At 44.1% G+C, this 15150-nt stretch overlaps 1 protein-coding gene across 1 annotated transcript; it reads right to left on the bottom strand.

The window, feature by feature from the left end:
• Positions 1-6670: 6670 nt before the first annotated feature.
• HSP90AA1 (heat shock protein 90 alpha family class A member 1) lies at positions 6671-14787 on the bottom strand. The gene is made up of 11 exons (XM_074149017.1): positions 14704-14787; positions 13006-13164; positions 12545-12911; positions 11918-12051; positions 11136-11444; positions 10376-10541; positions 9905-10095; positions 9623-9770; positions 8337-8605; positions 7613-7946; positions 6671-7421 (listed from the first exon to the last, which is right to left on the bottom strand). The coding sequence occupies exons 2-11, from the start codon at positions 13162-13164 to the stop codon at positions 7312-7314; spliced, it is 2187 nt and encodes a 728-aa protein (XP_074005118.1). The 5' UTR covers positions 14704-14787; the 3' UTR covers positions 6671-7311.
• Positions 14788-15150: the final 363 nt, after the last annotated feature.

Genomic DNA, 15150 nt, shown 5'->3' with positions numbered 1-15150 from the left:
ACACAGCATTCCTTCAGGGATGGAGCCTGGCATCTTTAGCTGGAGTTTTGCTCTTTACAAAAAGAGGGAGTAACATGATCTGGCCACCTCTTACAATAGAGAGTGCTGGAAATAACAGCTCATACGTCAGCTGGGAGCTCTTGGGAATGAAGACGCTGGACACAGATTTGCACAAATTACAGGAGAAAAATAAAAAAGGCCTCTCCTCCTCTCAGAGCACTGTCAAAGCCAGGTACCTTCTATGACCACACGAACAGAACACCACGGGACAAAGAGGTGTATTCCCTAATTCCTTAATGCTTCATTTTCAGATCTGCCTCAACATACGTAAGCTCTAACCAAAAATAACATCTACATTTTAGAAAATGACTAAAGTCAAGTATATTGTTCCAAATTGCTAAAACACAGCTAAGGCATTTAGGTTATTAACTCCAGAAGGGATTAGCATAGCAAGGTCTCTAGATGATCTACTGAAGAAAATGAGCAATAGCCAGCGTATTGCATACAGCCTTTATAGTCTGGCTCAAATGGCTCAGAAACAGCCTGGGAGAGAAGGTAAGAAGAATATCCCAGAATATCCCATACATCACCACCTCATCCTCTGCCTTACTCTTAATTAAAAAAAAAAAAAAAAAGTATTTACATGTCTAGCTGAACCTCTGTTCCCGTTTCCCTAGAAAAATCCCAAGAAGTCTGATGGAGGGGTTGGCTCTCCTCAGAAGCCTTGCCCTCCCAACCCCATCAACCAGTGCTCCTTTTAAGATCCTAAGAGAGACAACAATAACTGGGACAGTGGGATGGACTTTGTCCTTCTTAATGATCTAACTTTTCAAGGCCCTCAGCTGCAGTTGCCTGGGTGTGTAGATTCAGTCTAGATCTACCACAGGATTTCACAAACGCAGCCCCATCCGTAACAACGAGGATTTTGAAGCTTTAATTCTACTACACAACTTCAACCACTGCACAAGGAAACCTTGGGATAACTTCAGAAATTCCACAATACATTAATGACAGGACCAAGTATTGTGGGTATTATTACAATATATTATTAGTATTATTACCACCACACCTACTTTAGGGTGCATGAAGGTTTTTGTTGTTTTTCTTTTCACCAGTGCGTTCTAGAATTGGGAACTTTTGCTCTCTTCACATACGTCACCGTTGCGCTGCAGCAGAGCAGCTGTAATGGAGTTCTCCAGAAATCCCACAGATCTTGAAGGCTCGGTCTCCATGGGTGAAGGGCATTCAGACTCTGCAGCAGTTCCTGATTTCTGAGACAGTTCACATGATTCCACCAATTTTGATGGAAAAACAGCTGTCTCCTTACCAATCATTTCCACTGGCATTTGCAAATCCTTTTCCAGATCCATATAAATATCACTGTGGTACTCTGTAACTGGCACGACTGAGTTTCCAGGTGTAAGAACAAGTTGTGGATCTTCTAAATGGAAAACATTCCCCAAACCTGCCTCTGGTATGCTGTACAGCAGAGTTTTAATTCCTTTCTGATGTTTACCACTAGTGAAATTCATACTCCAGCCTGCATGAAGTGATCCATCTTCTGAGCAATGACAATAAGCACCTAAAAACTAAAATGACCCCAAATGAGCGAGGTGAGTTCTGTGCTGCCAGGTCCATTGCCCACCGAGGGAATCACTGAGACACCTGGGTGGGAGGTTTCCTCTGCAGACTTCCAGTGCCCAAAACTGTCTGCCACAGCGAAGCAAGAACATTGGAAAGCATTTTAGCAAGTAGGCCACAACCCCCCGTGGCACTTTACAGGAGAGACTGTCACTGCTATCAGTTCATAAATCACCCTACGCACCCTTTTATTTAACTTTTACTTTGCAACAGAAGCCTGTGAACACATTTTTTAATACTGCATCAAGAACTAGTGGAACGGTACTTGAAAAGGCCTCTCCTCAAAAAAAAAAAAAAAAAAGAAAAGGGGTGTGTGGATTTTTTTGCTTTAAAAACTATTATGGAATAGTTGCCCAGTGAAGTTGTGGATGCCCCATCCCTGGAGCTGTTCAAGGCCAGGCTGGATGGGGCTTTGAGCAACCTGGTCTCGTGGGAGGTGTCCCTGCCCATGGCAGGGGGGTTGGAACTCGATGGTCTTTAAGGTCCCTTCCAACTCTAACCATTCTATGGTTCTATGAATCTGTTTTCTTTCTAATACAGAAAGGCAACTCAACAGTATCATGTAAACTAGTCATAAATAGGTAAGAAAAAAAAGACATAGTGAAATAGAATTTGAAACCATACTTGTGTATTTTAAAGCACTAACAGTGAAATGCCTGGCCAATGGTTCAAATCAGGGGAACCCTGGGCCGTGTAAAGCCAAGCACCCCCTGCCCCACACCCTCCTCTTCCTCATCACCCCATGGAAACATCACCTTAGTATGAAAGAACGCGCGTCTCCGACTCCTCTTCACGTCGCTGCTGCTGAGGATGCTGAATGCTCCCCTGATACATCCGCTCCTCCTCAGACCAGCCATGCTTTGGATGAAGTTTTATTCACAGGGGTGTTTTTAGCCTTAATTTAAAAAAAATACAATGTTTTATACAATTTGCTAGCACAGAACCAAATCTTCGTCTGAAATCACTTTTCATGGCCCAGTATGACTTACTCAGATGTTTCCTAGGGAAGGTTTGCTTTGTTGAAAATAAAGAATATTTTAAAAAGATCAGAAGTATCAGAAACACACAGATCTGGAATTCAGGTCACTCTTTAGGGTGCCCTCACCATTAAGCAAATCCTGGTATAAGGAGAGTTTAATTTACGCACAGGCAAAAGACAACCTGAAATTAGCTATTTGCCAAAGCTTCAACTGTCAAATTAAGACCTCCAAATACAAATTAAGAACATGAATAAATGGACATTTCATAGTTAGCTGTTAATGAATGCAAAATAGCTGAACAAACTCTTCATCGGCAAGACACATCATTGGCCATGAATGCTGTAACAACAGCATTTATGTATATGGGCCATCAATAGTATATTCTACATGCATTTTTATCATAGAATGGTTTGGGTTGTAAGGGACCTTAAAGATCATCAAGTTCCAACCCCGCTGCCATGGGCAGGGACACCTCCCACTAGAACAGGTTGCTCAAAGCTCCATCCAACCTGGCCTTGAACACTTTCAGGGATGAGGCATCCACAGCTTCTCTGGGCAACCTGTTCCAGTGCCTCACCACCCTCACAGAAGAATTTCTTCCTGATATCTAATCTAAATGTCCCCCTTTCAGTTTAAAACCGTTACCCCTCGTCCTAGCTCTCTACTCCCTGATAGAGTCCCTCCCCATCTCTCCTGTAAAATTTTTATTTCCTGTAAAATTTTTTATTTCAAAACTGAATCCAGTTCCCCCTCACTCATCACAGCACAGAATTTATCCCCGTATTTTTTTCGCTTCTTTCCTTGTTACATTTGGAAATCTATCAGGTTCAATTGATCGTTGCAATTTCTAAGACAATGAAAGCCATTTTGCTTCTCTGCTGCCATCCAAAATTCAGGCTGCACAGCACGCAATGGCAGAGGCCTTTCACTAGAGCAACAGGAGCACCAGCACTTTAGCTCCTAAGGTTCAAAAACCCAAAGCCACAGATGGAGCAGCTTCCTTCCAGAGAGAGCAGCAGAATCAAGTACTTCTGAATTCAGTATTGCAGTGCCTTAACCCTGGTGTGATTTCAAAAAGACTTACCAATAGGAAAATGTTCTGATGAACTTCAGAGAAACCCCTGTCAGCTGTACAAGCTCTAAACCAGGGGAGAGCGTAACCCCAAGCTATGTCAAGTGTTACCGTCATCGCTTATTTAGAGTAGTTGGCTCTGCTGTCCCGCAGCTCAAATAAGGAGAAACATGCTTTCATCTCAATACTCAACCCTTTTGCTAAACTTAGTTGTGTATTTCTGCTTAGAAGAAATGAACATGGAAGCCCCAGGCAGTAACTGCAACATGAGCCTCGCAGCAGGGTCAGAGCCCTGCAAAAAAGTGAGTGGAGTTACGCTTAGGGCACCCAGCCTTTCCTAAGCACCACCCTGGTGCTCTGCAACGCTTTTACCTACTGTTAAAACAGTACCAAAGGTGAGAAACAAAGACTGTGAACTGCTACAAGGGGCAGCTGAGCAAGAGAACTTTTGCTAACGGTGTCCTTGCTTCCTAAAATGCATTTCAGTTAAAACCTGGTGAACGAGGCGGGCTCTGTGCTCCGTGCTAGAGCAGAACCCATTGTTGTTGTGGTGGGTGCCCTTTGTGCAATATCTCCGTGCTGACTGCTCGGTGTCAGGCACAAAACAGCTCAAAGCACCAATACGTTCCCACGGCAAGAAATACTGAAGTAACCCACATATTTCACCTGAATTTTTCTCTAACGGATAAATTAGTTTTCAAGGGAGTTAAAGATGCGAGTCAAAGCCATCGCTTCACTGAGCAACTGGAAATGTCTCTTCGTCTTTTGCCACTGTAGATTTTAGATCTCAATGTACTAATTGGAAGGTATTTTCAGTATTTTTTACATGTTATAGAAAGTCTTGTAAAATACGGTTTAGTCACAAGACATGTATCTTAAAATCAACCGGCTTGCAAGTCCTCACAATACTACTGAATAAAAATTTTTGCCAGTGAGGCCTTGGAGAAATTACCTAAAGGAGCCTGGAATCTGTCATCTCAATAGCTTTTAACATTTGAGCATCACCAAGAGGGAAGCGTTTACCCTCAGATCACTGTTCCTGTCGTCCATGCACCAAACCGTAAGTCACTACGGAGGTGCACGTGGTTTTAACTGCGCAACTCCTCTTACAAGGCAGAAGACTGCATCTGTTCTGATGTCATACTCATTACCATAGCAACAGGAGAGTTGTTACTACAGTACAAGAAGGTAATGGAAAACTCCTCCTAGGGACGCCACTTAAAATGGAAACAATACCTATGGACTAGAAACAGACACTGAAGATCTCACCTGAACCCCCAGGCTGGGGCGCGGGGGGAACCAGATCTCTTGCCTCACTGCCTAAGAAAATTGTTTCCACGTTTTGACGTCGCTCACACCTTCACCTTGCTTCTACCTTTCACTGACGTGGTAATCTGTCGGGGTTTGAGCCTGACTGGCTACTGAGACGAACAACAGATGCTCTCTCTGCTTTTCTGCTCCTGACCCTGCAACCAGGCAAATAACAAAAGTTCACTGGCCTCGGTTGTTACAGCACTAAGTATAAGCAAGACCCTCTGCACACCATTCCTTGGCATAAATTAACATAGATTTTATCACTCTGAGAGCAAACAGCTTCTGCACAATACGCTGTTAACTTCAGAGAGTTCAGTTAGCTTAACTGAAAAGAGCTTAACTGAAAAGTAGCATTACTGAACAGTAAATTGGCTGTTTTACCTCAAACCAGGATATAAAGGCCAATCTCTTCCCCAGTCTTTTTTCAGACACCCATCATTTGAAGTGATTTTGGATCTTTTATGTCACAACACAAAATGACAGCTGTGGAAGACAAACACCCCGCATGTGGTGACCGATGAAGTGCTATTTTGTAGATGCCAAAAGATCAATTAAGCAAGCAGTACTGAAGCAGTGTTTTGTTTTCCTACCAAACCCCTTAATTTAGTTTCATTTCTGAGGAGGAATTCAGAATGATTTACAAAAATGTGAACCCATCAGTCTAGTAACCCGACATGCCAAAGTGTTTGAAATCACTGCCAAAAGGCCACAGAAGTGATCAGAACTGCCTTAGTGTATCCCCCACCCTATCCACACATGAAGCATCAATTGGACACCCCCCCCCCCAGCCCCATAAGAGCCCTGGGTTCAACATAGACACATAGAATCTTTAGGAACCCAGAAATTGCACAACTACTCTGAAATGGCTTGCAAAAAGCTGAAGCTTCCTGAAAGATACTCCTACAACCAAAATTAGTTGTCCTTTTACCTTATTACAGAAAAATTAAATCTAACACACCCTCGTGTAAAAATGTTACTACATTGGGACAGAGTTCATATATTGGTTATGAAAAAGAACAGATGGAAATACTCAACAAAATAAAGGCTGTGTCAAGAGAACAGGGAAAGCCCTTCTTCCTCCACACCCCCCACGAGCTCATTAAGCTCAAGCTGTGTGTGAAGTAGGGTATCTGATCTGCACCAAGTGCTCAGCAGACAGGGGAAGCTTCCTGGGGGCAGGGGAAGCCCTGCTGGAGGTGGCCAGCAACAACCCCCATTTCCTTTTACTACTTCAAAGAGGAAGGCCAAGAACACACAACCCAGCAGAATAGAGCAGTTCCTTGAAAGCCTGTATGACATAGTGCTGACAGCCTAACTGTGTACATGAAACTCATCCTCTCAGCAGAGCACGATCCACCAGGCTGGCAGCTTTAGGAGCCAAGCTCCGTTTACAGTCTTCCAAAACATGGCTGGAATATTAACACTACTTAAACCTACCTTGAGGCAAATAATCAGTTTTTCAGATTGAAGTTATCCAGGATCTTTGAGAACTGCCTGATTTTTCTGCTGTTATGTGGTCTAGTTTGCAGTGGCAGCACAAGCACACAGGTATTACAGACCGAACATGACAGCAGCCAGTACCCAAGCTCTGAAGCAGCACCTGATGCTAACACCACCAGCAGGCCTTGTTCCCAGTCGTAACAGACAAGTCAGTGACACGGTTCATTCTTAACATTCTTTTATTCTTACAGTTCTAGGTTTGAACTGTACATGCAGAGTTGCATAAGTCACAATAGAGATTTACAGTGGATTCTATTCTATGGTAGAGTGCAATCCAGAATCCTTGAACAGTATAAAAAACAACTTTAAACATCAAGACCTTGTTAGGAGCAAAAGGGTTAAAGCTTCCCCAAATATTTCAGCTCTCATAGATACCTAGTTACTAGGTACTGTATGTTAGACATATTTAGAGTTGAAGAGCTGTAGAACACTAAACAAACTTGAACATCCTGATGTCATACCACCTTTGCTAGTCCTTTCCCACATTTCTGGCAATTAAGAATAAGTCAAGAACCCTGCCACCTGCAACCAGCTAATACAGACAAAAAATAACTACTCCTTGCTTGCCTGTTTAGGGTTGTACAGTGTTAAAGAAAATATTCCCTCAATGGCATTTGTATCTCACATCAGCTGAAAAAGCAATGTAACAAAAATAAAGGTATAACATCTTTGAAAATAAATATAAAGAGGGAATGCAGACAAAGTGTCAAAGATATTTTTTTTTGGCAGGTAACATTCATAATATACAAAATATAACTTATTCATAGTAGCCAAGGAAACATTCATGAGTTCCTGTAAACTGTTTTAATCCACCTCCTCCATGCGTGATGTGTCATCATCTCCTTCAAGAGGTGGCATCTCCTCAGTAACTGCTGGACTAGCTTCTTCTGCAGCAGTATCGTCTTCATCAATGCCTGTTCAGGAAACACGTACCATTAATGCCAGTATCAGAACTCAAAGCTTCATTCACCTGAACACCCAAGTTTTCTGAGGGCTCCCCATTTTCAGCAAGTACAAAGAAACCACAATATGATCTCTGAACACCCTGTAAGGGCATGTAACTACACCCAGAGTTTACCAGAGACAAGAGAGATTTCTAACTCACCCAGACCAAGTTTGATCATTCTGTAAATGCGGTTGGCATGTGTCTGAGGATCTTCTAAACTGAAGCCAGAGGACAGCAGCGCTGTCTCATACAGCAAGATGACAAGATCCTTCACAGACTTGTCATTCTTATCAGCCTCTGCCTTCTGCCTCAGTGTTTCAATGATGGAATGATCAGGATTAATCTCCAGGTGTTTCTTTGCTGCCATGTATCCCATTGTGGAGTTGTCTCTTAATGCCTGTGCTTTCATGATCCTCTCCATATTGGCAGTCCAGCCATATGTACTTGTTACAATACAGCATGGAGAAGTAACTAAGCGATTGGACACCACAACCTAGAGAAGTGAACATAAAATAAAAGTCTGACATCTCAATATGTACACTTGACTTACTATCCTGATTTCACAGTCGTAGAATCCCTTAGGTTGGAAAATATCTTTTAAGATCTAGTCCAACCATAAACCATGGTTCATCTTTGAAATGCTGCTGCATGTCATGGAAGACCAAGGACTCATGAAACAGAGCTAAGAACTCAACAAAACCATGCAGCTTCACTATCAAAACAAAGACAACTTGTATCGAGAAAGCTGTATCTTGCAGAGATACTGCCATCTGTTTCAGAAAAGGCCATTTTAACAGGTACCACTATCTGAGCCTTTTCTGCAACAATTCCATTTCAGATGATTAAACAACTTGTTACATATAGACTGGGTACTAATAATTACCTTTTCTACTTTCTTTTCAAGGATATCTTTCATTATTTTGCAAAGGTTTTCAAACTTGGCTTTCTTCTCCTCCTGTTTCTTTTTCTCTTCCTCATCTTCGGGAAGCTCCAAACCTTCTTTTGTTACAGAAACCAGGGTCTTTCCTTCAAATTCCTTCAGCTGCTGCACACAGTATTCATCAATAGGCTCAATCATGTAGATCACCTCCAGGCCATGTTTGCGGAGACGCTCCACAAAAGCAGAGTTAGCCACCTGATCTTTTGTCTCACCTACAAGAATCAAGAATGCCACAGTTGTGATTTGACCCTCAGCACTGTAATGCAGCAGCTTCTTTATTTTCTGAAGAGCCTACACAACATTTCCAGGGATTTTTGCTGTCTGTATGGGGGAGGGAAAGCACAAACCAGTAGGACAAGCTACTGCAAAGATTAGCCTGCCCTAAACAGACTCAAGCCTTTCAGACCGACACCAGAGACTGTAGAACTTCACTGATTTTTTAAGTAAATTTCCACTTCCTGGAATGCCAAGTAAGAAATGTTTCCCACTCTCGCAAAAGAGGAAAACTAAGAATCCCTGTACAGCATTTACCTTTTGAAAAAAGCCTAATATCTGATACTCGTATGGTTAAACTGGTTTGAGCAGCAAGTCTGAAAATCTCAGATTCTCTTGACAAAACTTATTAGCTGCAGCCAGAACAAAAAGCTATCTTAAAGGCACCTCAGTAACTCAAAAGCATGATTTCTGGGCTTAGTGGGGAAAAATAAAAGGTGGGTAAACTACCTACACAAGGGGTACTTTACCACCTTAAAATGGACTCTCCCAAACATTCAAGGTAGCAGCAGTGACACTGAACATTCTACTTCAAGAGCAAGGTAATAATTTAAATGGTACAGTCCCTACAGATGGCAGTCAGCACAGAGAATATAGTGAGCAGGATGCCCAACAAGTTTGCATGGGCTGAGTTTACAGTATAGAGAAGGCAATTATCTATAGCTGGTTCTGCTGCACTCACGGACATAGTACCAACGTTAAGGAACCGTAACTACAATTCTACTGTAATGGTTCTAGCAACACTGCAGCATCCACTTGTTCTGGAGACTGAAAATGTAACTGTTTTTATATAATTAATTACATTGTCACTTTAAGATTTTTTTTCACTTAATATCCCAGTTTCTTTCTAAATTCACCCAGAGAGCTGCCATTGTTATTTCCCATTTTGTAGCTACAAGAAAATGTAACCCTACAGATGTGCCTACGTTTACAGACAACATCTGTTACCATCTTACCAGTAATGTAGTAGACATGTTTCTGGTTTTCCTTCATCCGAGTGCAGTAGTCCTTCAGAGAAACCATTTCATCACCAGATGCAGATGTGTAATACCTCAGTAATTCTGAGAGCTTCTTGCGGTTCTGGGAGTCCTCATGTATACCAAGCTACAGAAATAGAAGAGGAAATAAACTATTAAGCAATACCTTTTGCTAAATACTACACTATAGTTTAGTATTCCAGGCCTAACAAAAATTTGTAGCTTCTACCGTCAGTACTATTAAGCAGAAGGACCACAAACCTTGATGTTCTTTGAGAACTGCTCATAGAACTTTTTGTAGTTCTCCTTGTCTTCAGCCAACTCAGTGAAAAGTTCCAAGCACTTCTTCACTAAGTTCTTCCTGATCACTTTCAGGATCTTGCTTTGCTGCAGCATTTCACGAGAAATATTCAGAGGTAAATCTTCAGAGTCTACCACACCTCTCATGAAATCTGGAAAACAACAGTGAGAATTAGCTTTCCAGGTCTCAAAGCAATCAAGATTACCATTCATCTAGCTAGGTGGCTTTGCCCTTTTAATATTATACAGAATTCCAAACACCACAGACTAACTACCACTATCTTCAACTGCTCAGATACTTCCTCATCAACTCCGCTTATGACTTCATTTTTCCCCCTCTTCTACATTTCTTCAAATATAAAGGGTAACTACGACGTTTCTAAGCAGTTTCTCTAGTATTCTGGGAAACATTCTCCTCAAAAATATACTCACTCAGATATTCAGGGATCAGCTCCTCACAGTTGTCCATGATGAAAACTCTGCGTACATACAGCTTAATGTTGTTCTTCTTCTTCCTGTTCTCAAACAGATCAAAGGGTGCACGCCGTGGGACAAACAGGAGAGCTCTGAATTCCAGCTGCCCTTCCACAGAGAAGTGCTGTGAAAAGGCAAGACAATCATTTTGATCAGTTTGTACAGCCCTCACTTTTACACTAAAATCAAATTCCTTTGAATTGTTAGAGAAGTACACCAATTCAGAACACATATTCAGCTCCCTACATTATATACTGGGCTTCAGAAAGCATGTGCATTCTTACAGCACTTCCCATTATAAACACATAAAAAGGACAGTTACATCTCGCCTACCTATCCTCTTTAGCTGTAAGGCCATTTCAAAACTAAGCTAACAAAACCAAAGAACTGAATTTACATTTATTTGAAATCTGCTTTAAATTTTTCAATTACATTTGCCAACTAAGTTATAAACTGGGAAGGCATCTGCACTTTTACTTACAATAAACTGAGGTATGAATTTGATTAAAGTTATAAACACAGCCTTACCAGTATGCAGACTAACTGTAGCAGCAAGTGTCACCATCACATACTGAAATATTGTAAGCAACAGTATCACTCCCAATACTAAGCAACTCATCACAGCAAGGTCATGGGGATCAGAGTTCAGTAGCATGTTTACCAAGCTTCCAGCTTTAGTTTCAAAACCAGTTTCGCCTGAAGTAGTACAAGAACTTACTTTGACAGCCAAGTGGTCTTCCCAGTCATTAGTTAGACTCTTGTAGAATTCTCCATATTCTTCGTTGGTAATGTCATCTGGATTCCTGGTCCAAATGGGCTTGGTCTTGTTGAGCTCTTCCTGATCAATGTACTTCTCCTTGATCTTCTTTTTCTTCTTCTTATCTCCATCCTTCTTTTCTTCTTCTTCATCAGAACCAACATCCTCAATCTCTGGCTTATCTTCGGCCTTTTCCTCCTTCTCTTCTTTTTCCTCTTCCTTTTCCTCAGCCTCATCATCACTCACCTCCTTATCACGTTCCTTCTCCACCTACAAAAGAGACCACTAGCTGAATAGAGAAACCTGCAAGTTTTATCAGTAACAGCTCTAAGGTATCCCCCTTGGAGTCTCACAAAGCTAGAAACTACATGAACATGGACCAATGCTTTCATCTAAGAGTTACGTTCTGGGTGCTGAGACACAAGTGGTATTTTGTATCGATGTCCTTATGTGGTAATTTATGCTACTTAGTTCCATTATGCAGAACTTCCACTAACACCACATCAAAATATAGTTAATTTACTCAGTGGTTTGCAGACTGTTAAACTGCTAGCCTGGTAAAACGTATGTTCAACTTGGTTTTGTAGAATGAAGTTGTAATTAACAGAACCACTTCAAAAGAGCCACATCCATGTAAAGTACTTAACTTTAACAAAAAATACACATGGACAGCTCGCTCAAATTCCAAAAATTGACTTGTTTTAAGGTAACAATACTAAAATTATGCACTTCAAGATACGTACAAAGAGCGTAATAGGATAGCCAATGAACTGAGAATGCTTCTTCACAATTTCCTTGATTCGCCGTTCTTCCAGATATTCAGTTTGATCTTCTTTAAGATGCAGAATGACTTTTGTTCCCCGTCCCAAAGGCTCACCTAGAATGGAGTTCACAGGTTTTACTTGTGCAACAGGAGACTAATTCTGAAACATGCCTTCTTTAAAAGGGCACTCCTGCATCAGCAATGTCTTCACCACTAGGAAAGCAAAAGCTTCTGTGTACAGAAACAGCCTTACAGACACTTCCTCAAGCTTACTGTACTCAGCATCTTTTTTAAATAAGCTTACGAGTATTTTCACTAATTAACGTGTTCATGACTCATCTTTCAAGTTTCTGTATATAGAGCTGTTGCATCGGTCTACAGAAGTACTTCAGTGTATAAACTTTGAAAGTGTAATCTTCATTCTAATGCACCATTTACTCCAGGCATTCTCTTACTGCAATAGTAAGACAACAGCTGTGCCCGTGCTTGATCTGACAAACAGTTAATACTACCCATTTAATCTATTTTTGTCTTTTTCAGTGCACAGAGTAGATATTTAAATACCAAAAATCTTAAGAATACTTGAGCAGAAACACTTAATACTCACCATTATCAAGTCTGACAGTGAAAGATCCTCCAGCTGATGACTCCCAAGCATACTGCTCATCGTCATTGTGCTTGGTGATCACTGTCACTTTTTCTGCAACCAGGTAGGCAGAGTAGAAGCCAACACCAAACTGACCAATCATGGATATATCAGCCCCTGCCTGCAGTGCTTCCATGAAAGCCTTGGTACCGGACTTGGCAATAGTACCAAGATTGTTGACCAGGTCAGCCTTGGTCATCCCTATGCCTGTATCCACAATGGTCAGAGTGCGATCATGCTTGTTTGGAATCAGGTTAATTTTCAGGTCTTTTCCAGAATCCAGCTTGCTTGGGTCGGTCAGACTCTCATATCTTATCTTGTCCAGAGCCTGCAAGAGAAGCGGACTTTAACATTTCCTGACTATTCCTAAAAATTTCAGTTGTCCTATTGACACGAACCAGGCTAGGAGTTAAGGTACTTACATCTGATGAGTTGGAAATCAGCTCCCTCAGAAAGATTTCCTTATTGGAGTAGAAAGTGTTGATGATCAGAGACATCAACTGAGCAATCTCTGCCTGGAAGGCAAAGGTCTCCACCTCCTCCTCCATTGGTTGGTCGTGAGTTTCCACACCTTCGGGCATCTGTGAAGAGAGAGGGAGTTGAAATCCCAACCTCAACAGCTTGGCACACATAGCCTTCTACAGGCAGTGATAATGGCATTCTGAGATAAAGGTATTCCCCCCTATCTTATTTCCTACCAGTAGCAATTCAGAAATTTTGATGACTGCAGAAACTAGATAGAAGACTTTAATTATAGACTTGCTTTACATTCACTTTGGCTTGCTTCGTTTAAGGCAACACAAAAACTTTTCCTCTCTCCTTCCTAAATTTACAGTTAATGTACTTGCCCTCATCACAGACTAAGTACACACCGCAGAAAAGAAAAATGCAACTAAGCACTTAGCCTGACGTGGGAGAGCTTTGCTGCCTTACTCTCTAGTCCATTCGCACAGTGAAGTATTTTTAGTACTTTCCTTTTCTCACATCCACCTCGTATTTTATCCATAGAAGTACCATCTTCAGATACTGTAACTTATGTACCAACACGGTGCAGCCGAACAGGTTACTCTGCCCTACAAATACATCATCCCAACTTAACTGGGCACCCGCAGCCTAGGATTGCCTCTGCACGAGTCTGGGCTCAGGAACGACAGATTTAACTCGGAAAGGAAAACCTCTCCAACCACGACCCCGCTTTAAACGCTTAACCCTTAACCACAACGCTAATGTATGTAAGGAATTACAACACTTGCCCACCGGCTCTGGGACAAACGCCCCATCGGGAGGCGAACCCGCCGCCAGGCGGGAGCGGGCCCCCGCGCGCGCCGCCGCGCAGCGCCCCCTGCAGGCTCTGGCCGGAACCATGAAAGATTCTAGAAACTGCCAGAGCCTTCCCCGACCGCCCCCCCCCTCCTTCCTTCTCCCTCCACCCACTCCCTGTCAGCGCCGGCCCCCCCTCACCCCTCCCGCCAGCAGGCTGCGCTGCCCCACAGCCCTCACTCCCTCCACACGCCTTCCCCCCCTCAGCATCGCCCGTCCGTCCCTCCATCTTGCGCTCTCATGGCGGAGCGCCCATTCATTGAGCGCAGAGCTCCCTCGCCTCCTCCCTCCCCCCCCCAAGCTCCGGAACCAAGCGGGGCCAGATCACACCCCCCCCCGCACCCCGGTCCTGCAGCTACACCCCTGCAGCAGCCTTCTCTACCCGCCACCTCCGCCTCCCTCCCCCGGCTCCGGTTGCGGAAAAACCCCCACACACCGGGACCCCCATGCCTATTTTTTCTCTTATTTCTCTCCACCGTTTCACCTCAGAGAACAACATGTATAAATAAATATGAGCGCCTCAGAAATCTCACCATCTCTCCCTCCCTCCCTCACCGCAACGCAGCCGTGCAGACCCAGCACCCCTCCCCGCCCGCTTCCCCTTTACCGGGGACTAACGGTGGACGGGCAACGGCAGCCCCCGCGCCACGCGCTCCCCCGGCTCACCCCACCCCGCACCCCTGCCGGGGGGGGGGCACAGTGCCGAGGCACGCACCAACCGCCGGCAGCCGAGAGGAAAACGCTCCCCCAGAGGCTCCGTCCCCCGCACACCGCCGGCTGCCACCGCCCCCACCGCTCACCTTTGCAGGGGGTAAGGGCTGCCGCTCGCCTCACTGAAACTGCCAACACGCTCCAACCCGCACTCACTGTGCCTCCACTAGTGCGCGCTCCCCGCCGCCCGCTTGGTTTATATAGCCCCGGCGCCGCCTCCTTCCAGAACCATCGGGAACCTTCACTGACAGGCGCAGGGAGGGGGCGGCGCGGGGCTGGCGGGCGGTGGGGGAGGGGGCGGGGACTCCCGACCACGCCTCCGAGGGGCGGGGAAGAGCCTATCGCAGCCAATAGTCGCCGTCCGCGATCAGAGGCGGGGGTGGGGTTTCTGCGCATGAGCCGGCGGCGGGATGAGCGCACGCGGCCGGGGAGGTGGGCAGTCGGGCGCATGCGCGGAAGGCGGCCGGGAGGGGTGATTGCGCAAGCGGCGGGTGACGTCATTCGCCGCCCCTACGCCTCTCAGAACGTCCTAGAAG

This window comes from Numenius arquata, chromosome 6, assembly GCF_964106895.1.
Source record: "Numenius arquata chromosome 6, bNumArq3.hap1.1, whole genome shotgun sequence".
Classification (NCBI taxonomy): Eukaryota; Metazoa; Chordata; class Aves; order Charadriiformes; family Scolopacidae; genus Numenius; species Numenius arquata.
Note: the sequence above shows the minus strand (reverse complement) of the source record. Positions and strands in the feature narration are given on the sequence as shown.

Bases quoted from the DNA above. Each gene is read 5' to 3' on its own strand.
- HSP90AA1 (XM_074149017.1), bottom strand. From the start codon at position 13,164: ATGCCCGAAGGTGTGGAAACTCACGACCAACCAATGGAGGAGGAGGTG. The intron at 12,912-13,005 runs GTAAGTACCTTA...CTTCTCTTGCAG, and splicing joins TGATTTCCAACTCATCAGAT to GCTCTGGACAAGATAAGATA. The intron at 9,771-9,904 runs GTTTGTGGTCCT...CTATTTCTGTAG, and splicing joins AGTTCTCAAAGAACATCAAG to CTTGGTATACATGAGGACTC.